The sequence below is a fragment of the Gymnoscopelus braueri genome (genome assembly GCF_963280865.1).
Source record: "Gymnoscopelus braueri genome assembly, chromosome: 19".
In the NCBI taxonomy this organism is placed as follows: Eukaryota; Metazoa; Chordata; class Actinopteri; order Myctophiformes; family Myctophidae; genus Gymnoscopelus; species Gymnoscopelus braueri.
In genome coordinates this window covers 49449266-49474108 of record NC_137621.1, presented here as the reverse complement: position 1 = coordinate 49474108, position 24843 = coordinate 49449266, and the positions used below count along the sequence as shown (strand labels likewise).

The window sequence follows — 24843 nt, the reverse complement described above, 5'->3', positions numbered from 1 at the left end:
AAATCAAAAACGACGGAGATGCGTGCGCAGATTCTCAAGGTCAAATATAATGAAAAGATCACGTTTCCAACTCTTTTCAAAACATTTTGCAGGACATTCTATGCGACCCATCTTAGTGATGGGAACCATCGTTCATTTCAGTGAACCGGGTCATTCAGGGTCGTTCAGTAAAAAGATGTGTTCGATTCGTTTATTTTGTTCACTCGTTCGTTCGGTACCGTTGGAAGCTCAGCACTCTGAAACAGTTCGCTCGCGTTGACTGACTCAACAGCGGAGCACCGCGTGACATACACCTTGAAATCTATTGGCCGCTTCAGGCTTGATGGCCACGGTCAGTGGCGGAGCGTCCGGGTAGGCCAGGTAGGCGGCCGCCTACGAGCCCGGGACTCCGGGGGCCCGGGCCGTCAGATCACATGGACCTTTATTTTATTAGAATTAGACGCACTTTGCGTGCTCCGCCTCTCCGCGGCCGCCTCTCAGCAACTTTCCCAGAGATTCACCAGCTTACATGAAACTGCAAATATATTCGAGGCACCCCAATACACTGTTGGAAGCTCACCCTAACCCTAAAACCGAAATAAAGCACAAAAACGAACACAATCCGCCCAAAACCCGCAAATTTTCGCGCGAGCGCTGAGCGTGTTCAAAGTACGGAATTCATTTACAAAAAAAAGGTAAAATATGGAGAGAGAGAGAAGGGGGGGTTAAGGTAGAGGTGGCACATTATATGGAGAAGTATGTGGGTTCTGATAAAAAAAAAAGGCGAAGGACAAAAAGACATACACACACATGGAGAAAAGAGAGGTGAGGAGAAAAGATGAGGAGAGGAGAGATAAGACGAGGAGGAGAAATACGTAGAGGAGAGACAAGGAAAGGAGGAGAGAGATGAGGACGAGGAGGAGATAATGATGAGCGAATAGGAGAGGATGAGAGGAACACTGTGGGTATAGTGACATCAGCAGAGAGAGGTGTGTAAAGTTGAAGGAGAACAACAACAACAGAAAATAAGTTGAAACAGAATGAGAAAAAGCAACAAGAAAGAGAGACATACGGGGTGGAGGTGGAGTACGAGAGGAGAGGCAGAGTGGTCTGTGTGTGTGTGTGTGTGTGTGTGTGTGTGTGTGTGTGTGTGTGTGTGTGTGTGTGTGTGTGTGTGTGTGTGTGTGTGTTGCACAAGGAAGGGGAGTCAATAATGACTGATTACTGTAATTCAGCCTGTCAGAGCCATCGACCTGCAGCTACCACCAGTCAATACAACCACACACACACACACACACACGCACAAGTCAACGACACACAGACACACACAACTATACACATCTAAAGACCAACACAATTCACCTAAAAATAAAAAATAAACTCTCACTTGCAAGCCTGGATGATGGCACACAAGGATCAACGGCAACACACATACGCATGTGCACACACACACACACACACGCACACACATGCGCGCGCACACGTGCGCGCGCACACACACACACACACACACACACACACACACACACACACACACACACACACACGCACGCACACGGCGGGATAAGCAGTGAGCTACTGAAGCGTCACTCCAAACAAACAATGTCTCTGTCTTTGCAAGGTGGCAGAGCCGTGTTGCTTCTTCATCCATCCATCCATCCATGTTCATTTATCCATTTGTAACTCAGAGAGTGTACAGAGTACGGACATGGAACCAAAATGGACCCTCTCACTTCTCATTTGTACACTTTCCGAGTTCAATGAACCCATTAAGACCGGGAACGCATCTGTCATTTTAGATTTCTTTGGGCTATTCAAATATAGCAGATCTACAAGATCTACACACATTTTTATGATTTTTCAAAAATAGCACGCTACGAGGCGCGGCTATTTTAGAAAAATCGTAAAAATGTGTGCAAATCTTTGAATGTTATATATTTTTTTTAAAGCGAACCTTTTTAACTCAAATCTTTGCTTCTGGGGGATGCTACAAATGTCTAGCCTGGCTCCACCCCCTGAATCGTTTGCCTCGCATTCAGGGTCTGGTGACGCTGTCGAAGGCGGGTGTTGCTCGGTTGAAAATCTGTACGACGAATCGGGATCGGGATAATCCAGTATGAACCAATCGCGTTGGTTCATAGTGGAGTCCCACTTTGGCCACGCCCCCATCTCAGAAATGGGCTGCATTGAGAGGGCTTTCAGACTGAATAATGGAGTGAAACGAAATGAAAATTCAGGCTGAGTGTCAGGCTAACAAATGTCATTTTTCAACATTATTTTTTTTTAAACGTATGTTGCTATAATATCAGTGGTTCTCAAACTTTGTCATGTCAAGGACCCCTAAAATCATATGTATTTGGCCACGGACCCCCATCTGAAAATATTTTGTTCCAGGGACCCCCAGAAGCAAAGATTTGAATTAAAAATGTTCTTTAAAAATATATATATATTCAAAGATTTGCAAAAATTTTAATTTCTTTTAGCAGATACAGCAGATCTACAAGCTCATAGCGCGGCACCGAGTGCCGCGCTATGAGCTTGTAGATCTGCTGTTCTGGGGGTCCCTAGATCTGCTATTTTTGAATAGCCAAAGTATAAAATAATGGTTAAAGTGGTTACACAGATGCGTTCCCGGTCTTAACTCATTCACTGCCTGAATTATTTCTGGCCGCGTTTGCCCACTGCCAGAGATTTTTCATTGAAAAAAAAAAAGTACTCAGGAGCCGAGATACAGAATTTTTAAGTTTTAAGTTAACAAGGAAGTGGATGGGAGTCTAGATCTTCGAAAAATCATATCTCCTTGGTCTTTGGGTCAAATTTTTACGTCCTAGGCAGTGACTAGAGCACAAAAAGAGAGGGAAAGTCACAATAGTGTGAGAGAGAGAGAGAGAGAGAGAGAGAGAGAGAGAGAGAGAGAGAGAGAGAGAGAGAGAGAGAGAGAGAGAGAGAGACAGAGAGACAGAGAGACAGAGAGACAGAGAGACAGAGAGAGAGAGATACTCTGTCTTCAGACATTGATATCCCAGCACCACAGCACAGGTTATAAAAAAAAGAATGAACTAGCGCTTCAGGGTTTCGTCTGTTTTCATGTAAAAATCTGAGTGAGTGAGAGACACATAGGTCATTTTTACACTTGTAAATGTATTCAGTCATACTGTTTTTTTCTGTATGTTGTGGGGTGGCTTTTGTGGAACAAAAAAGCACACATTGTTGTTTCCGAACGCGTTTCTGGTCGGTAGAAGAAATGAGAATGTGAGAGCGAGAGAGAGAGAGAGAGAGAGCGAGATGTAGAAGCATCGTTAGGCAGGGAGTTTAGACACTGTCACCTCAGAGCGTTGTGTCTGTGCTTGCATTGCGACACGATATGAGGTAACTGGGTGACTGCGTGTCAGAGAGATTACACGTTTCTCTGTGTCTGTGTGTGCGTGTGTGTCAGTCACACACAGAGAACAAAGCCTCTGCATTAGAAGCAGTGCTGACCACTAGGAACAGTCAATACGTCTTAACACAACTGTTTTTGACGCACACACACACACACACACACACACACACACACACACACACACACACACACACACACACACACACACACACACACACACACACACACACACACACACACACACACAGCGTCACGAATAGGTCTTGAAGATCAAAATTTAAATACATAAATGAATAAATATGTTATAAATGTAAGGTTGTCGGTTCAAACCCGAGTGAGCTGTTCTATTGCCTTTCGGCCATTTTGTTTTTTAACAATTATTGTGAGCATTCTTTATAGCAATAAACGATAATAACGACTATCACCCCATGCCTTGCAAACAGCTTTAAAAAAAAATGCAAAGAATGCATGAACGCAAACAAGGTGTGCGAAAGCATGAAAGTGTGGTTTGTTTTACCAGTCAGTCCACAGGTGTGAAAGGATACAAGTTCTGGTAGAGCGGGATGAGGGATTTAAGGGCTCGGCTGGCGTTTATGGCCGTGGCTCGAACCATGGTGGGCAGGATGCTGAAGTCCACGATGGCTCCGTCAAACAGGGGACCAAAGAATGGCACCTAGAGAGAGAGGGGGGGGGGTGGTCAGATATAGCATATAAAGTAAGCCCAAGTAAGGTCATACATGGGCAACTGGCAGCCCGGGGCCACATGCAGCCTTCACTTAGTGCGGCCCACAGGTTAATATCGGAATACTGATATATTATTGATTTCAGCTGTTACAATTCCAAACATGCAAACATGAGCCGCATTACTTCAGTCTATATTAGTAGCTTAACACATTAACTGCCAAGACCGTAGTCCTACGGGCCGTTAAATCCAACTGTTAAGCGCCGAGACCGTAGCCCTACGGGCTGCGGTCTTTTCGCGCATGCGCGGTCCGGGTGCACTTTCGGATTTTTTTTGATCCACTTCCGTTTCCGGTTTGATGACAGGAAATAGAATTATTTGGGATCCGGTTTTGACGAGCACGCCCGCTCCCATTCTACAGACGAAACTGAAACTCAATTCTCTTCCTGTAGTTTTTTCTCCTCGCATTTCACTGTTTAACGTAATCCGCTCTAACTCAAACATGGATGCCCCGTTTGACACGTGGTTTTCACTGGGAGATACAGGGAGATCGCGCGGATGTAAACAGACCGTGTAGCGCTCAATCTTAAGGATTTTAACAAGATCTATGGCGACATGAAAAAAACAAAAAAACAACAAAAACACCTTGGCACTGGTGAGTACATTATGAGATTATCCCTTGGCAGTGGATGTGTTAATGACTAGTCTTAAAATTCTATTGTCTTTTTTATGTTCAATGTAAAGTTCAAAAAGGTAACATAAGTATAACTAAATGCATTTGAAATTAAATAAAACATTTACTTTTCAGGATTCCAATTCAAAAATAGCAAAAAAAATAAGATCTACAAGCTCAAAACAGATCTGCTATTTTCGTTATTTTTCAATTGGAATCCAGATATATTTTTTTGCTATTTTCTATGCCATTTTCTACGCCATTCTATGTCACACTTTTGTGTGACATAGAATGGCGAAGTACGGCATTCATTTACGAAAAAAGTTAAAATACAAGCAGTGTCTGTCTGACAGTATATGCAATGTGGCCCCCTGGAGTGAGTGTGGAAATATAGTGGCCCTCTCCATCATCAAAGTTGCATCAACCCTGGTATAGTTGATGGTTTGAAAAGTGTCCCAGTCAGTTGGTTGAATGGAGCATCCCCCCATCTCTTGCCCTTGACAACAAACAGGCCCTTGATTTGGAACCTTTCACCCGACCGTGCGCCGTTTGATCAACGTCAATGACTCCAACCCTTTATTCAATATTTGAGCCTCGTAGAATCCAACGAGACGTCGTCTTTCTCAATTGACTTGATTACGTTTTCTTGAATGAGCGGAGCTCTCCAGACGCTGCCGGCCTGCCTGCCGTTTGCCTGAATCCACCGCTTTTCAGAAACAAGATACGATCATATTCTGTTTTGCCTTTCGGATCTGCCTTTAACCCATTTAGACCGGGAAAGCATCTGTCATCATTTTAAGATTTCTTTGGCTACTCAAAAATAGCAGATCTACAAGCTCATAGCGCGGCACCGAGTGCCACGCTATGAGCTTGTAGATCTACTATTTTTTTAAAAATCTTGAACATTTGTGCAAATCTTTGAATACATTTTTTTTTAAGCAAACATTTTTAACTCAAATCTTTGCTTCTGGAGATTCTACAAATGTCTTCTAAATCCTAACAGTTTTTTTTTAAAACGTATGTTGCTATATATCAGTGGTTCTCAAACCTTTTCACGTCAATGACCCCCAAAATGATATGCATTTGACTGCGGACCCCTCCATCTCAAAATATTTTGTTCCAGGGACCCCCAGAAGATAAGATTTGAGATAAAAATGTACATATATATACCATTCAAAGATTTGCACAAATATTTCACGATTTGTCAAAAATAGCAGATCTACAAGCTCAGCTTGTAGATCTGCTATTTTTGAATAGCCAAAGAAATCTTAAAAATGACACAGACGCGTTCCCGGTCTGAATGGGTTAATTCAATCAGGTTTTTAGTTTTTTGGTTCTTTCTCGCTGCTAGAATGAACGGAGAGAGAATGAGGTTATGTCATTAGTGCTGTGGTATCCATGTCAGAGAGGGGAGGGGGAGGAGGGGGAAAAAGAATAATAGTATGTGATCGTATTAGTTGTTTTGAAATGGAGAGTCGTGGTATTAACGTCTGCGTTTGGTGGGGACTGATACACTGACCAGAGCACTAAGGCTCCCTGGAAATCGCCATTTGCCGTTGGAGCGGCTATTGGATTATGTGGGCGCATATCTACAGTCTGGTACAAAGCACGCGCACACACACACACGCACACACACACACACACACACACTACACAGACATTTAACACTAACTCATTCAGTGCCACGTTTTTCATAAGCCCAGAGTGCCAATGACGTCTGAGACGTCATGAAAAAAAAAAGGTTCAGGACCCAAGATATGATGATTTGAAGATTTGCTGCTCCATTCACTTCTTGTTTAACTTCTTACTGAAAAAGGCTGTATCTCGGCTCCTAAGCACTTTTTTTTTACAATGTATTTTTGGCCTTGGTACAGGGGTGATATAGCCAGAAATATTTTTGGCACTGAATGAGTTGTTAAGTGGAACCCTATTAGGGCTGGGTAAGAAGAAAAAAAAAGTAAAGACAAGAACACTCGATAAAGCCCTATATCGCCCTCTTATTTTTCCTGACACTTTTCGTGTCAATACTTGTGGCCTTCGTTGCTTTTAACTCATTCACCGCCAAGGACGAGAATTGACGAGACCTTGTCCAAACGCCCACACCAACGAGGACGGGATTTGACGAGAATGTGTTTTTTGGGTGGGGGGGGGGGGGGCTGTGAATGATCCAAGCACCGAAGAAGAGTACACCCGAAGAAGAGTACACCCAGAAATCACGTGATCACAAAAAAAAAAAAACTAGGCACCTTTCATGTTCAAGGATTTATAAAAGTATTTTTTTCTCGTCTTTCAGTTGTTTTACTGCTGTTTTTCAAAAAACAAGCCACATTCAAATGGCCATAGCTCTGGAAAGGAGGATCGCGACAGGACACATTTTTTACCCCTATACTACCGGACCCCCGTGCATGTAATGAGCCGATCTCCGTGAGGACGGAGGTCACGGAGGATATTCCATGATTTTTCAAAGGTACAGTAAAATTGCCGCTTTCACTGGCAAGGGGACCGGAGACGGCTGAAAGGACCCCCCCCCCCCTTTCACACTGATGACAGATCCACAAGTAGATCTGTTATTTTCGCTATCTTTGAAAAGCCTTTGAGAATTCCAAGACATTCTTTCGCAAGAATAATAGAAAATGGTTTTTAGAATGGTGAGGTTAAAAACCTGGCACTCGCGCATTATCGGTCAACTGGCCTTCTTCAGGGTACAATGATTTATCCATTTCAATAAGATGAGTGCTTTGGATCCACCTTTTTTGGGGCTTTTGGTTTTTACACTCAGGGAAAGTGTAAAAATCATGTGTTGAAGTGTGCTTGAGCAAGCAGGGCACTACAATCCTAACTTCTCCCAATTCCATCCGGGAAAGCATCTGTGTCATTTTAGATTTTAGCTACAGTATAACCAATATTATATACAAGATATACAAGCTCATAGCGTGCCACCGAGTGCGGCACTATGAGCTTGTAGATCTGCACTTTTTTTTTTAATGCTGACAAATCACTTTCTTGCTGAAAACAAGAAAGTTATATATTTTATGTTTTACTACGGATGATACCATTTAGAACCCTGGCTTTTCACGTGGATTTATTGAATCTATTTTTGTTATTAAATCACCAGTTCTCCAGCACGGACTCCTTCTTTCTTTTAGCATAGAAGAAAGGTTAAGGATTACTCTGAAAAGCAAGAGGAAGGTGGTTATAACGTTTCCTCTAAACTTCCTTGACCCATTCAATCCGTGAACGCATCTGGTCATTTTAAGATTTCTTTGGCTATTAAAAATGAGCAGATATACAAGCTCATAGCGCGGCACGAGTATATATATATATATATTCAATGATTTGCACAAATTTTCCAAGATCTTTAAAAAAAAATCGGATCTACAAGCTCATAGCACGTTTGCCCTCGAACGGACGAACGGAGAACTTCCATGCTTACTCTCGCGCGCGCGTGTGTGTGTGTTTACCTCGGGCTTCTTCAGTATGTGAATGGAGTACATGCGGTTCTTCATGGGGTAGATGACGATGAGCACGTCTCCGAACTCGGTGGGGATGATGCCTCGCCGGTAGTCCCTGGAGTGCTCCGACCACACGATGTGCACCTCGTCGTTACCCAGGTGCCTCAGCTGCACGCGCGGACGGAGAGATGGAGAGGGAGGGAAGAGGGAAAGAAAAAAGTGGTGGAAAAAGTACAATGATGTTTTACTTAAGTAAAAGTATCAATACTGCAATGTAGAAGCACTCTGTTACAAGTAAAAGTCCGGAATAAAACAATTACTTGAGTAAAAGTACAAAAGTATTGGTATCAAAATGTACTTAAAGTACCAAAAGTAAAAGTACTAAAATGTTTGAAAATAGCCGATCTACAAGCTCACAACGCGTCGCGATGCGACGCGTTGTGAGCTTGTAGATCGGCTATTTTCAAATAGCCTAGGTATAAAATAGGGCCTAAGTGGTTATTATGTTTCATAATGTAATAATTTATATCTGCAAAGTAACTAAGTGACTAAAGTTTTCAAATAATTGTAGTGGAGTAAAAGTACAATATTTGCCTCTGAGATGTAGTGGAGTATAAGTAAAAGTATAGACAATTGGAAATACTCCAGTAAAGTAAAAGTACTTCAAAATTGTACTTAAGTACAGTTCTTAGTTACTTTACACCGCTGGAAAAGACTGCACTGAGCTCAATGTTCATTTTCATTTGTTTGCTCCATTTGCATTTAGTGTAGTTTCTCCATAGTCTGATTGTTCACACGCTCGATATGCTGTATACTAGGTTCCTGCCCGCGTTCCCCAAAAACAGGGAAAGCATGGGAGAAGGAAAGAGTGATAGAAGGTGGACAGACAGATATACAGACACCAACAGTAGACACATTCAGATAGATATATGGTTGACAAACAGAGAGAAAGTAAGACAGATTGGCTCTAGAAAGCAGGGAGAGAGAGAGTGAAAGAATCAGTATCATCTTCTGAAGCTCAACACGCACGCACGCACGCACACACACGCACACACACACAGGCCTTGGGCTCATGATGGATACAGGCTGTCTAGACTCTAGCTGTCTGTCTTTGAGGCCATGGGGGTGGGTGGGTGTGTGTGTGTGTGTGTGTGTGTGTGTGTGTGTGTGTGTGTGTGTGTGTGTGTGTGTGTGTGTGTGCGTGTGTGTACTATAGGTGTCCCTGGCGGTGATGGAGTGAGTGTGCAAAGATGGAGAGAGGACGACAAGACAGAGTAAGCTCTCCGAAGACAAAGTACGGGCTAAAAGATAGATGGGAACCAGGTATGTGTGTGTGTGTGTGAGCTACATTCAGGGTGAGCGGCAGCTCTGTCATTAACCTTGACGTCTGACAAAAGCAACACACACACACACTCAAAAGTCAACTACACTAGACAACTATACACATCTAAAAACACACACACTCACAAGCCTGGATGATGGCGCGCGCGCACACACACACACACACACACACACACACACACACACACACACACACACACACACACACACACACACACACTCTAATTTCGTCTCTCTGAAAGATGCAGCTATGTGCACGTGGATCTGTGACATCTTCTGGTTCAAAGTCAAGAGTCCCACTGTTTATAAATGTATACAAGTAAGACGCGCGAAAATGAATGAAAAAAAAATTAACCAATAAAAAATTTAAAAAATAATAAATAATAATCTGCGTTAAAAGGAGCATCTTAGAAAAATACAAATTCACAAAAAAAAAACTTTGAATGTTTTTGAACAATTCAACAAAGTGTTTGAAGTGCCTGTTTCACCCACTTCCGGGGGGCGGAGCCAAACTCCGAAGTATTTGTTTGTAGACCCCCACTTAGGGGGGGTAGAAAAAGTTTCGGAGCGATTCGGGCACTTTTCATTTAACATGGGGTTTCAATGGGGAGTTTTTAGGAGCCTTCTCCGGGGCGTGGCTTCCGGGGGATGGGGCGGGCTTAAACGCAACCTTGACAGGTGTGTTCAGTTTTCAAAGACCTTTCATTTGATGTATGGTACGTCTAATTGGACATTTACTTATCTCAGAGGAGCTGCACGCAGGCAGTGCACACAGAGACACACACAGAGACACAGAGACACAACCCACACAGAGACACAACCCGAGCATGGTTTCATAGTAAGCTCCACTTACACGGAACCGCTGCGTTCGCAACTACATGGTTTAGCTAGAGCAGGGCTACTCAACTTAAGATGGCTCAGGGGCCACACAGCAAAATACCAAAAGTCCAAGGGGCCGCCATAAAAATGACGGTCCTATTTTGGATTTTTCGATTTTGTAACACAAGAAAATGTACATTTTGACATCATATTCTTTTCACTGTACCAGTTTATTTTGTGTGTATGTCCAGTGGCATCAGTTCAGCAAAAGCTAAGGTATGGCAAGGTTAGGGTTGCCAACTCCCAGAGATTGAAATAAGGGACACCTATCCCTTGTAAAAAAAAAATGTGGGGGTCAAACCCCCCCAAAAACCCCAAATGCATAGAAAACTATGCATTATACCTGTAACAATTGACGCACCTGTATGTATGTCTGTCTGTTTGTTTTTGAAAAATGTTTTAGCAACCCATATATTTGAACGGAAATGTATATTTTTATCCTGTGCTTAAAAATAATAATCTTTTTTTTTTTTTTGACCATGAGGGGGCCGCCAAGACGCTGCGATCGGGCCGCATGCGGCCCGCGGGCCGCGGGTTGAGTAGCGCTGAGCTAGAGTGAACTGATAGCTGAGCAGTTACGGCGCGTATATACCACCAGATGGGCTCTATGGCCTGAAATCAAGTCCCCGGTTCGATTCCCCGGCTGGTTGCACCGTTTGCTGCATGTCACGATATAAAAATACTCTGTTACAAGTAAAAGGCCTGTGTTCAAAATGTTACTTGAGTAAAAGTACCAAAGTATTGGCATTAAAATGTACTTAAAGTAGCAAAAGTAAAAGTACTAAAATTTTTGAAAATAGCAGATCTACAAGCTCACAACGCGTCGCGATGCGACGCGTTGTGAGCTTGTAGATCGGCTATTTTCAAATAGCCTAGGTATAAAATAGGGCTAAAGTGGCTAATGTATCCTATATTACAATAGAGAGTCGCGCGCATGCGTGGCTGTTCCTGTGTTCGTGTGTCTGTGTGGTACTGTGCCTCTGCCTGTGCCTGTCGTTCGTTCATCATACGGGTCCTACCGAGCCGAGTGCAGCCGACTACAGCCGAGCGAAAACGAAGCTGCTTTTTCCTTCTTTCAACGTTGTGCACGTGTGTATACGTCCTGTGTGTGTGCGTGTGTGTTTGTTAATGTCCCTTTGTATTTTCGCGGTTCGTCCGTGCGGTCTTCTACACCGACGTTCGGGATCAGTGTTTCCAGATTGTGCGCGAGAAACAAGCAACCAGGTTTATATTTATATTTATATTATAATATACTATTTTGAGTCTCCAGCCAGCTGCAGGCACACTTAAATTTTGTTTCTAGTTTATATATATATTTGTATATATAATATATATTTATATAATATAATATAATATAATATAATATATATATATACAAACTTAATACAAATACAATATTTTATATATTATTTATATATATTTTTTTAATTTATTTATTATTATTAGTATTATTATTGTTATAAACATGCTCTGAAAATGCACACGGCCCACCCATATGACAACTTAACACGTGTTAAGTGGTCAAGATGGGTGGGCCGCAAACACTTTTGAGATGTTCAAGTGGGCCCTGATGGTTATAGGCAACTTATTACATTATGGGTTTTTATTTAAATCCTGAGTTGCTCATCAGTGCTGCGTGTGAAAATAGAAGATCTACAATACATACATCTTGCATAAGGAGCACTATGACAGCTCAAACCTAGTGGGTGTGGGTGGGGAAGATCTTTAATGCCGGGACAACTTTTTGTATTGAAGCATCACTCCATTTCATTGTGTTCGTAGACCGTGGAACGAGAAGGGGGAGAGAGAGAGAGAGAGAGAGAGAGAGAGAGAGAGAGAGAGAGAGAGAGAGAGAGAGAGAGACAGACAGAGAGAGAGAGACAGAGACAGAGAGAGAGGGGGGTAGTGGAAAACTGCCCTGCAACAAACATCTGAATGATAAATGCCTACCAGTGTGTGTGTGTGTGTGTGTGTGTGTGTGTGTGTGTGTGTGTGTGTGTGTGTGTGTGTGTGTGTGTGTGTGTGTGTCAGTTTATCCTCTATGTGAGGAAGTGCATGCGCATCTGTAAGCCTGTGCATTTGTGAGTGTTTGTTCGAGTGTGTGTGCAATTGTGCCTACATGCACACACATCTGTACGAGGATAATATAAGGGATATTTGTACATATTTGTGTACAAGCTTGAATAGCAGTGTGTGCGTGTGTGTGTGTGTGTGTGTGCTGGGCCTATCAGCTGATGAGGGAGACTGATGGTGTCGGACCAGGCACTGATAATCCAATCAAGAGCCCGCAGCGACGTGATAGGGCAAGAAGCAGGAAGTATGATCTCATTATAAGGACATTATGTCCATGTGCACAGCCACCAGCGCCTGAGGGGTGACAGGCACATGCACGCCATAAAACTACTTAACTGGACAGCAGCGCACACACACACACACACACACACACGCACACACACACACACACAGACAAAGATATGTGTATGCTGGAGTACACATATGAACATACATGCACGCACAGACACATGCACACAAACACACACACCTCATTGCTGCTGGGAATTACAGGGGGCTCAGGTGTACTATAGGAGGATAGACATATGTGTACACGGTGTGTGTGTGTGTGTGTGTGTGTGTGTGTGTGTGTGTGTGTGTGTGTGTGTGTGTGTGTGTGTGTGTGTGTGTGTGTGTGTGCGTGCGTGCGTGCGTGCGTGCGTGCGTGCGTGCGTGCGTGCGTGCGTGCGTGCGTGCGTGCGTGCGTGCGTGCGTGCGTGCGTGCGTGCGTGCGTGCGTGCGTGCGTGCATGTTTGTGTGTGCATGTGTGGTTGTGTATATAGCTGTGTGTACATATATACTTTGTTGACTGGGGTCCCCTAGGGGTCTATAGTTGTTCCACTGCTTTTTTTTACCTCTGCACCAAATCTCTTCTCCAAAACTATTATATGTAATGTGGTTGACAGATACAGTACCAAAGGCTGTTCACGCCACACGTGAATGCGCGAACGCAAAACAGGAGCGCCGCGTCGTGCGCGCTGCTGGAGTTTCCAAAAACACAGCTCTCGTGTTGTAAGCACTTAAAAACATACTCCATGTTTCAACTTTTGATGTATTTTTGTAAACCAATGCCCGACTTCGTCATACAACTAGTGTCACACAAAATAATCAAAAATAGCCGATCTAAAAGCTCAGAACAGGTCGCATCGTGATGGGTGCAGATAAAGAGAGAGAGAAAAGAAGTAGGGCTGCAACTATTGATTATTTAATTTGCGATTATTCTATTGATTACTTTTTCGATTAATCGAATAATCGAGTCGTCTTTTCGGAGAATCTATTAAAATGTATTTTTTTGTTTCTTTTATGTTAACACATTGAGTAACAAGGACGTAGATCTACGTCGTCTCAAATCCAACCGTCGAGTGCTATAAGCGTAGATCTACGTCTTTTCCAAAAAGCTCTAACGCAACTTAGGAATGATCCCTCAACTCTACTAGAAGGAATCGACGGATCTGACGTCATCTTCCGTCCATTCCGATATGATCTGTAGAATAACACCCCTAGTTCGGATTCTTTTTTCAATGGTGAAAACCAGCCATTTTCAACGGGCGATCGCTACAAAATACATCAGCGTGCACGTTGTGGCTTCTGCGGCTGTCCAAAGATCGTAAAAACGCGGTAACAAACGCTGGCACATTATTATATATTTTTTTAATAATAATTATTTTGCCAATTACTTATTACTTATCGATTAAATCAATTAGTTTGATTAAGTGTTGCAGCACTAAAAAGAAGAGAGGATGGTGGAGAGGAGGAGAGGAGGAGAAGAGAGGAGAGAGGAGGCGAAGAGGAGCTGAGTAGAGGATTGTGAGCTTGTGTTGTGAGCTTGTAGATCGGCTATCTTCAAATAGCCTAGGTATAAAATAGGGCTAAAGTGGTTAATGTACATTTTATAATGTAATCATTTATATCTGTAAAGTAACTAGTAACTATAGGAATCAAATAATTGTAGTGGAGTAAAAGTACAATATTTGCCTCTGAGATGAAGTGGAGTAGAAGTAAAAGTACAGACAATTGGAAATACTCCGGTAAAGTAAAAGTACCTCAAAATTGTACTTAAGTACAGTACTTGAGTAAATGTACTGAAGTTACTTTACACCACTGGATACAAGTATATTGCAGATATGAAAGAGAGAGACAGACGGACGGTACCTTCTTGGTGAGGTTGTGGTCCTGGTCGTGGGGCATGCGTGTGGACACGTGGTAGATGACCTCGGTGGTGGAGGTGGCGTAGTAAGGCGTGCTCAGACCCGTGCTGCGGTTCCTCTGCAGACCGCCCATGAAGCCACAGTGACTGGTCAGGTCCACCTTCAGGACCACGCACACGCACACGCGCACACGCACACACACACACACACACACACGCACACGCACACGCACACGCACACACACACACACACACGCACACACAATGACAATTGTTCTCAACCTTTTCAGGCCGTGACCCCCCGAAAATAATCATAATTATGTTAACTGGATACCCCCCCCCCTCCCACCCTGACAAGCACTTGGAATTATAGGAGTTGAGGCATTACATTTAGTGAGACAGTTCAACAGGTAAACATTTTTTTTAACACTTTTTGCCTCTTTCTTAGGTAATATTTGACATTGTTTGAATTTTTTTAATAGTATAGTTTGTTGAAAAATTCGTAAGAGGTATTAAAAAGTTTTAAAAGGTCTTAAATTGTCACTTTATAAATGTGCAGACACCCTGTATACACTTATACTGTATGCTGGTTTGTTTACTGTTGAGTGAGAAAACAATGTTGCACATTAAGCTAATCATCTGGGAACCCCCCAAATTCATTTGCGGGGTCCCAAACCACAGGTTGAGAACACTGCTGTAAAAAAGAATAATGGAATGGAATGCACATTTTGCATTCGGATATGTACACATGTAACCATCGTTACACAATCAGAAGGAACCAATCGAGAGGGTGTCCTTACCTCCCACCCCAGACCAGAGACGAAGTCCTCGTAAGCCTGGCTGCCAGCTGTGTTGGTCAGTATGGAGTGTTTGTCCTCTTGACCCTCGGCCACATAGAACACTGCTATCTTATGAGTCTCACGACTAGAGGAGAGGAGAGGTGAAGAACCAGGAAGAGTATGTGAAACCAGGCCTTAATGGGTTAAATCGCAGTGGTTTTCAACCCTGTTCATATCAAGATCCATTATTTATTGGGCATTTGAGCCCATTTTGAGCCCATTTTACGCTCTCAAGAGTTAGAGATCTATAAGGGTCCATTTGGTTTCATTTTACGCTCTTAAGAGTTAAAGATCTATAAGGGTCCATTTGGTTACATTTTACACTCTCAAGAGTTAAAGATCTATTAGGGTCCATTTGGTTACCAACTCTCCATCATTTAACTGGGGACCTGGAACCCCCTCAAGGACCACTGGTGGTCCCCGGACCACTGGTTGAGAACCACTGCTCTAACACTTTTAGTTGGATCAAATTTCAGTTCAGTGTCCCAAGTGTCAGGAAACACTTGGGACACTGAGGCCTTCAAACACTGTGTTCCTGCAATGTCTCACCACTGCCGGGAGTCCAGGTTCTTCAGCTCTCGCAGTAACTTCTCGTTCTTCCTCAGCAGGTGGAAGTTACACCTGCAAAACACGCACGCGCACACACACACACACACACACACACACACACACACACACACGTTAGGAATGATTATACTGTCTCATAGCTCCGACCGCCTCTCTGCCTTCTCCAGCGTTCTGTAGCAACCGCAGGTTCCCCTAATTGGCCGACTGCCTGTTGTTGTCACAGTTTCCTGGGAAAAGGGACCAATCGGGCGGTGGCTAATAGGACAGGCTGCAGAGCTGGCAGGAACTCTGAGGGGGCGTGGGGGGGGGTGTCAAGGACAACAAGCCTAAACCACTTCACGGAAAGCCCCGCGTGGACCGGTGCGTGGTTAAAACTGACTTAACCCCCTTATAAGACCGAGAACGCATCCGTGTCATTTTAAGATGTCTTTGGCTATTCAAAAATAGCAGATATACAAGCTCATAGCGCGGCACATAAGGTACATTTTTTACTCTGTTACAACTTCTTGGGGGGGGGGGGGGGGTCCCTGGAACAAAATATTCTGAGATGGGGGTCCGCGGCAGTGTTTCTATTAGATGGTATTTACCGGCCATTGACCGATAATTTTTTTAATTGGCCGTTAATTAAAAACATCACCGGCCACCGTGGCCGGCTGGGAAAATGCTGTTAATAGGCTATTTTATCATTTAAGCCTATTATTAATATTATTATTTGGATAAAGTAGTACAACTATTAAAACCCATCATAATCATTTAAAGTTTTTATCATGATCTGACAATGTCAGTGTGGGTTCCCGTCCGACAGCCTGCTGCTGCTGTGCCTCACAGACAGTGCGCTCTGCGCTGCAGTTATCTGATAGACCAGCCTATTCTTCGTACGTTGGTATTGCGTGTTGAAAATATCAGACCTACAAGCTCACAATATGTCGCAACGTGCCACGTTGTGAGCTTGTATGTCTGCTATTTTCGATACGCAACAACACAGACATACGGAGAAGCACAAATGAAGCTTTACACAGCTGCGTCTCCTCTTAATCAGCGCTGCGTACGGGTATGGAGTTACATTTGTGTCTTTATTAACCAAACAAAAGAAAAACATTTGAGAGAGAAAAAATATAAACAGAGCAAAGAATAGTTTTGAAAGAAAACAAATTAAAACAGCAAGCAAAAAATAATAATTTGTAAGCAAAGGAAATTATATAAACAGAACAAAAAATATTTTTAATTAAAACAAATTAAAAACGCAATCAAAAAAATATATTTGCAAGCAAATAAATATAAGATTTGAAAGAAAATAAAAAATAATTGAGAACAAAACTTTAAAAATTCAAGAGTAAAAAAATAAGGAAAAACTGTTTAAACTACATAAAACAAAAATACTTAGTAAAATGTTTGGGTAATAAAATGTGTTGTGCTAAATAAAATGTTTTTAATGTTTTTTTCCTCATTTGCGAATGAAAGTTGTTTTTTCTGATTGCAAAATGCCTTCTCTCTCAAAACCTATGTCTTTGGTCTCGATTATTTTTTTCTCTCTCTTGGATTTGTTTGTGTGAGGGGTTAAAGTTCAGAAGGCGGGTCCTACGCTGATAGATGTAAGACACCTCTCCATTGGTCACTTGGAGTCTGAGTGACAGCTCCCCCTTCCTTATGTAGCTTGTTGAATGCAGGGATGGAGGTGTGTTACGGCCAGCATGGTTTTTTGATTATTATTATTATTAGCAGTTTGCAAAAAAAATAAAAAAAACATGAAAGTATAATGCAAGGTCAGCTAAGAGTATTTAAAACCTAAGAAAGATGACTTGTTTCCATTGGGGTCCTTTGTACTCAATTCATAGAGACATTTAATGACAGACAGATATACACTACTATGCAAAACATCATAAAAACAAAAACAAAAAAAATATGTACAGTAAACAGTTTGAGTAAACAGATTGATGGAATACTTTATTAACAGTAGGATACAGAGGTACAATTGTACAATGATTGTTATAAGGATAACACAAAAAGGCTTGTTTCCATTGTGGTCCTCTGGGACTGAGGTCAGAGCTCCATTCCAGCTCTGGACGCTACACTATTCGTTACAATATTGAGCATTTTAGGCTATTAGCAATTCAGATGATTCCCTAATGTTAGGTTTCTGTTCTACTACAGTTTGTGATCTGTATTTAAAATTGTTGTATTGTTGTTACTGTTATAGTAGGCCAGTGGTTCCCAAACTTGGGATCGGGACCCTCAGAGGGGTCCCCAGATTAGCTTAATGGGCAACATTGTTTTCTCTCTCAACAGTAAACAAACCAACCTATACAGTATAAGTGTATACAGGGTAACACATTTCTAAAGTGACAATTTAATGACTTTTAAGACCTTTTTAAGGCATTGTGCGCTTGTAGTTCGGCTATTTTCACAATATTTATCTGTGGAACCGAGTCAAACTAAATCTAATGCCTGGGTCAGGGTGGGTGGTCCCCACTTCAAGTATGATTATTTTGGGGGGTCCCCAGTTCAAATATGATTATTTTAGGGATTCACAGCCTCGGAACCCTTTGAAATTATAAAATAAAGCTACATTATTTTATGTTATATTCGTTATTCTAATTAAGGCAAGGCTGAAGTGACTGGCCTATTGGCCAGGCCCATTCCAGATAGACTGCTTTGGAAACGTTTCGTCTGATAGTGTGCTTCAGGCTGTGAATCCCTAAAATAATCATATTTGAACTGGGGACCCCCCAAAATAATCATACTTGAACTGGGGACCACCCACCCTGACAAGCACTTGAAATTGTAGACATTAGATTTAGTTTGACTCGGTTCCACAGATAAATATTGTGAAAATAGCCGAACTACAAGCGCACAATGCCTTAAAAAGGTCTTAAAAGTCATTAAATTGTCACTTTAGAAATGTGTTACCCTGTATACACTTATACTGTATAGGTTGGTTTGTTTATTGTTGAGAGAGAAACCAATGTTGCCCATTAAGCTAATCTGGGGACCCCCTCTGAGGGTCCCGATCCCAAGTTTGGGAACCACTGGCCTACTATAACAGTAACAACAATACAACAATTTTAAATACAGATCACAAACTGTAGTAGAACAGAAACCTAACATCAGGGAATCATCTGAATTGCTAATAGCCTAAAATGCTCAATATTGTAACGAATAGTGTAGCGTCCAGAGCTGGAATGGAGCTCTGACCTCAGTCCCAGAGGACCACAATGGAAACGAGCCTTTTTGTGTTATCCTTATAACAATCATTGTACAATTGTACCTCTGTATCCTACTGTTAATAAAGTATTCAATCAATCTGTTTACTCAAACTGTTTACTGTACATATTTTTTTTGTTTTTGTTTTTTATGATGTTTTGCATAGTAGTGTATATCTGTCTGTCATTAAATGTCTCTATGAATTGAGTACAAAGGACCCCAATGGAAACAAGTCATCTTTCTTGGGTTTTAAATACTCTTAGCTGACCTTGCATTATACTTTCATGTTTTTTAGTTTTTTTTTGCAAACTGCTAATAATTCAATCAATCAAAAAACCATGCTGGCCGTAACACACCTCCATCCCTGCATTCAACAAGCTACATAAGGAAGGGGGAGCTGTCACTCAGATTCCAAGTGACCAATGGAGAGGTGTCTTACATCTATCAGCGTAGGACCCGCCTTCTGAACTTTAACCCCTCACACAAACAAATCCAAGAGAGAGAAAAAAAAATCGAGACCAAAGACATAGGTTTTGAGAGAGAAGGCATTTTGCAATCAGAAAAAACAACTTTCATTCGCAAATGAGGAAAAAAAACATTAAAAACATTTTATTTCCCAAACATTTTACTAAGTATTTTGTTTTATGTAGTTTAAACAGTTTTTCCTTATTTCTTTACTCTTGAATTTTAAAAGTTGTTCTCAATTATTTTTTATTTTCTTTCAAATCTTATATTTTTTTGCTTGCAAATATATTTTTTTGATTGCGTTTTTAATTTGTTTTAATTACAAATATTTTTTTGTTCTGTTTATATAATTTCCTTTGCTTACAAATTATTATTTTTCGCTTGCTGTTTTAATTTGTTTTCATTCTAAACTATTCTTTGCTCTGTTTATATTTTTTCTCTCTCAAATGTTTTTCTTTTGTTTGGTTAATAAAGACACAAATGTAACTCCATATACGGGTGGTTTGCTCGGGTGTTATGAGAAACAGAACCGGGGTCTCGTAGTGATAGAATCTGAACCAAGCCGGACCCAATTGACGATAATAAACACCCGTCAAAACCCGAACTCGTATGAGTCGTGGATATTATACAAGCAAGCACAGTGACTGTCTGTCTGGAATGGATAAAGTGGTGAATTATTCATGTATAACATTAACAAAACTAAACAAAAGCTGTAGGTTTTGCATATTAAGGTTGAATGAGATGTAGCCCAAACCATATATTAATTTGTTTATACTGTGCGACTGTCGCGCAGCAGTTCACTCACGGCCACTTTATTCAGTTATTTTTTGGCAAGCGACATCTCTGCATGATGGAGTAGATTAGATTATATCTAGTTAACTATAAAAACAGGAACAGATCGCATTGATCTGTGACAAAGTGGAAAGAAGCGCAGCGCTAACGTAACGAGGTGTAATGATCAGTTGGGTGCATGCATCTGCAAACATGCATGTGACGTTAATTATACTATGGCCGATAAATGTATTCTTTGGCCGGTAAAATATAATCCTGTCGGTCAAGGTGGCCGGCCCAAAAAATGTCTAGCGGAAACCCTGGTCCGCGGCCAAATACATATCATTTTGGGTGGTCCTTGACATGAAAATTCTTTCCAAAAAACTGTTAGGATTTAGAAGACATTTTGTAAAATCCCCCCAGAATTTCCCATCACGATTTTTCTATAATAGCAGATCTACAGGCTCGTAACACGGCACTCGCCGCGCTATGAGCTTGTATATCTGCTATTTTTGAATAGCCAACGAAATCTAAAATGACACAGATGCTTTCCCGGTCTTAATGGGTTAACGGGGTACGTTCAAAACCGTTCAAAACCTCTGGGCACTTTGTTCAGGGAATTTTTTAGTGTAGCACAGTGGTTCTCAAACCTTTTAATTTCAAGGAGCCCCCATAACTCGGAGAGTGTACAAATAGGTCCATTTGGTTCCATTTGTACACTCTCAGAGTTACACATAAGGGGCCATTTGGAACCCCCTCAAGGAACCGTGAGGGTCCCTGGACCACACTTTGAGACCCACTGGTGTAGTAGTGAGCCAACATGCACAATATCAGCACCCTGACTCTGTTTGACCAGAATGGAACAGAGCCTTCATTAGTATCATTGGTAACACCTGTGAAGGAAGTAAGAAGAGGCCCAATTTCTCTCCAAAATGGCTGCTGTGCATAGAGCCTATTTTGGTGATTTTGTGGGCATGAATGACATAACTAACGTGAACGCTGCCATGTCATCTCTCCTCTTCGGTAATGGGCCAAAGACCATTTTGATACATTTCTGTAGTATACTCCGGGGCACTGCTGGAAACCTTCACAAAAAATATAATTGCTGCCATGCAGGAAAGTGGAGCATTTTTATGTAGTTTAATTAAATGCATGACATTTTGGGAATAGCTCGATAAACCAATGAACCAATCAAGATGAATGATAGACCGGAAAGCGAGGATCTCGCATGCTTTTAGATGTCATAAAATTGCTTGAAGTCTTATTGAATTAGATGAAATAAGGAGTCAGCAGTATTATTTAGTGAGACAATGCAACATTGGTCATGTTTTCACAAAGAGAGGGTATCTGAAAAAAAAAAAAAAAATTATGGCCTGGGCACAAGATTAGAGCAAGTAGGCTACTAGGTATTCCCAGCACCACATTAAAATGGTCTGAAACCAATGCGTTTAACTCTTACCCTGCCAGAGTTTTTTCAGAACAGTGTAGCCTCTGCCAGGGTTTTGACCGATTTTGGTACCTTTTCGCATAGCCACAAAATATGTTTCTCAAGTATGATTGATCCCCAGAAAATTTCTAATCACAGATGAGATTCAGGTGTGGTTTCACAAATGTCAACAAGGTCAATTTGACCTTGTTGTCATGTGTTGTTTGATGTTTGAAAATAGCTCAAAACCAGTGGTTTCAAACCAAAAAACATTGTGAATTGTTTGTCCGTTTCAATTTTAACATTGAAGTGGATGGAGCAGCAAATCTTTGGAAATTGTTATCTCCTTATTCGTTTGGAATATCGAAAAGGTGTCAATACTAAATAATTAGAGAATCATTTTAGAATTTTTTTTTTTTTGAAAAAAGTTTTTTCCAGTACGTTTTTAAACGTCTTTGGCAGGCAACAGCTAATTTCTCAAAGACGTTTATAAACGTCTTTGGCAGTTATAGAGTTAAAGGGATAGTTCACCCCAAAAAAATACTTTTTTCCTACCGATTAAGTCACACCACGGAGACTTGAATTCATGGATATTTTTTGTTTTTTCTCGCATTCCTAAGCCAATCATTTGATGACCAGCGGACCTGTAGGCAGCGGTTCCGGTAGGAGACACAAAGGAGACTCTTTTTGTCTCCTACCGGAACCGCTGCCGGTCATCAAATTATTGGCTTAGGAATGCAACAAAAAAAAAAAATATCCATGAATTCAAGTCTCCATGGGGTGACTAATCAATAGAAAAAAAGGCATTTTGGGGGTGAACTATCCCTTTAAGTTATCTATTGCATAGTCACACTAAGACCACCTATAGGTTATGTTTGAACATCATGATTTGGGTTAATTTGTGTATAATCACTGGTAATAGTTTATAAAGCAATAACAATATTATTGCTTTATAAGACTTTTACCAGTGATTATTAACTAAATTCACAGACAAATTATCATGGCTGTGATAGGATTTCCACGGCCTCTTGTGTGCTGTATAATATCTTATGTGGTATCCACCTCGATGTGGAATTCATCTGAAACATATGGCATCGCAATGCTCAGTGATAAAGTTGGTGGAAATATTGCTTTGATCAAAACTTTCCAAAAGCATTTTTTCTTTTTTAGATTTTCAAAACACTTAACCGATTCAATCCAGGAACGCATCTCTGTCATTTTAGATTTTAGATAGTCTTGGCTATTCAAAAATAGCAGATCTACAAGCTCATAGCGCGGCACCGAGTGCCGCGCTATGAGCTTGTAGATCTGCTATTTTTGAAAAATCTTGAAAATGTGTACAAATCTTTGAATATATATTTTTAAAGCTAACATTTGTAACTCAATTCTTTGCTTCTGCAGGGTCCCTGGGACAACATATTTTAAGATAGGGGTCGGCAGACAAATACATATAATTTTTTTGGGGGGTGGGGCGCTGCTCCGCAGCCTGTGAATGATCCAAGCACCACCGACGAAGAGTACACCCAGAGATCACGTGATCACAAAAAATAAATAAACCTAGGCAACTTTCATGTTAAAGGATTTATAAAAGTAACATTTTCTCGTCTTTCTGTTGTTTTTCTGCTGTTTTTCAAAAAACAAGCCACATTCAAATGGCCATAGCTATGGAATGGAGGATCACAACCGGACAAATTTTCCCCTATACTACCAGACCCCCGTGCGTGTAATGAGACGATCTCCGTGAGGACGGAGGTCACGGAGAATATTCCATGATTTTTCAAAGCAACGGTGCAGAAAAATCGCTGTTTTCACTGGCAAGGGGACCGGAGACGGATGAATTAATTAATTCCTGGCAGCGAATGAGTTCATGTATTAAAATAAAATCTTAGCATATGCCAATTATTTGGGGGCCCTCTTGAAAATGGCTGTTGTACGCGATACTAGCGCGTTGTGCGCGCGGAGGACGTGTCGGTCACACCCGTTCTCATCATTTGTACGTGTGGTCCACAAAGACCCTGGACATCCTACCGACTGACCAGCCGGACACCCCCCGAACCACAGATTGGGAAACGTGCGCTGGTGCGCCGACTCACAATGCGGCGATAATGACTCCTCGTTCTTTATGCTCTTCACTTCCAGAGAGACAGGGAGAGAGAGAGAGAGAGAGAGAGAGACACACAGATGGACGGAAAGGGAGATAAAGAGAGAGAGAAAGAGGGAGAGCGAGCCAGCGATTTGTTCTTTATTAACACATTCAGACCGGGAACGCATCTCTGTCATTTTTTAGATCTCTTGGGCTATTCAAAAACAGCAGATCTACAAGCTCGTAGCGCGGCACTCTTGAAGATCTGCTATTTTTGAGAAATAGTGAAAATTTGTGCACATCTTTGAATGTATATTTATATATTTGAACATTTGGTAACTCAACTCCTTGCTTCTGGGGGTCCCTGGAACAACATATATCACAAATGTTTGCTTTAAATATATATATATAGTCAAAGATTTGCAAAAAAAATCACGATTTTTCAAAAATAGCAGATCTACAAGCTCATAGCGCGGCACAGATTTTTGCCAAAGAAATGTAAAATGACAGAGATGCGTTCCCGGGCTTGAAAGGGTTAAACTGATACTCGGTAATGGCCTCATTCTCTCCTCTCAAAGACTCCCATTTGCACCTCGGATGATGATGGGCCGACGAGCATAAAAGGACTGACGCTTACACACACACACACACACACACACACACACACACACACACACACACACACACACACACACACACACACACACACACACACACACACACACACACACACACACACACACACACACACACACACACACACAAGGATGAATGTCAGCTTCTTAATGCCAGTAATGCCACACATGAATACCTGGAGAGACTGCAGAGGGGAGCACAAAACAACACATAATTAATCCGTCAAGACCGGGAACTTTAACCATTATTTTGTACTTTGGCTATTCAAA

At 41.6% G+C, this 24843-nt stretch overlaps 1 protein-coding gene across 4 annotated transcripts in view; it reads right to left on the bottom strand.

Moving 5' to 3' along the window:
- The window catches only part of ralgapa1 (Ral GTPase activating protein catalytic subunit alpha 1), a 135735-nt gene that overhangs the window by 22037 nt on the left and 88855 nt on the right, over positions 1-24843 (bottom strand). For all 4 annotated transcript variants that reach the window (XM_080414133.1, XM_080414134.1, XM_080414135.1 and 1 more), the window contains 5 exons: positions 15975-16046; positions 15387-15510; positions 14592-14747; positions 8178-8336; positions 3907-4034 (listed from right to left, as the gene is read on the bottom strand). In XM_080414133.1, coding sequence (XP_080270259.1) covers positions 3907-4034; positions 8178-8336; positions 14592-14747; positions 15387-15510; positions 15975-16046 — 639 coding nt within the window. The remainder of the gene's footprint in view (positions 1-3906; positions 4035-8177; positions 8337-14591; positions 14748-15386; positions 15511-15974; positions 16047-24843) is intronic.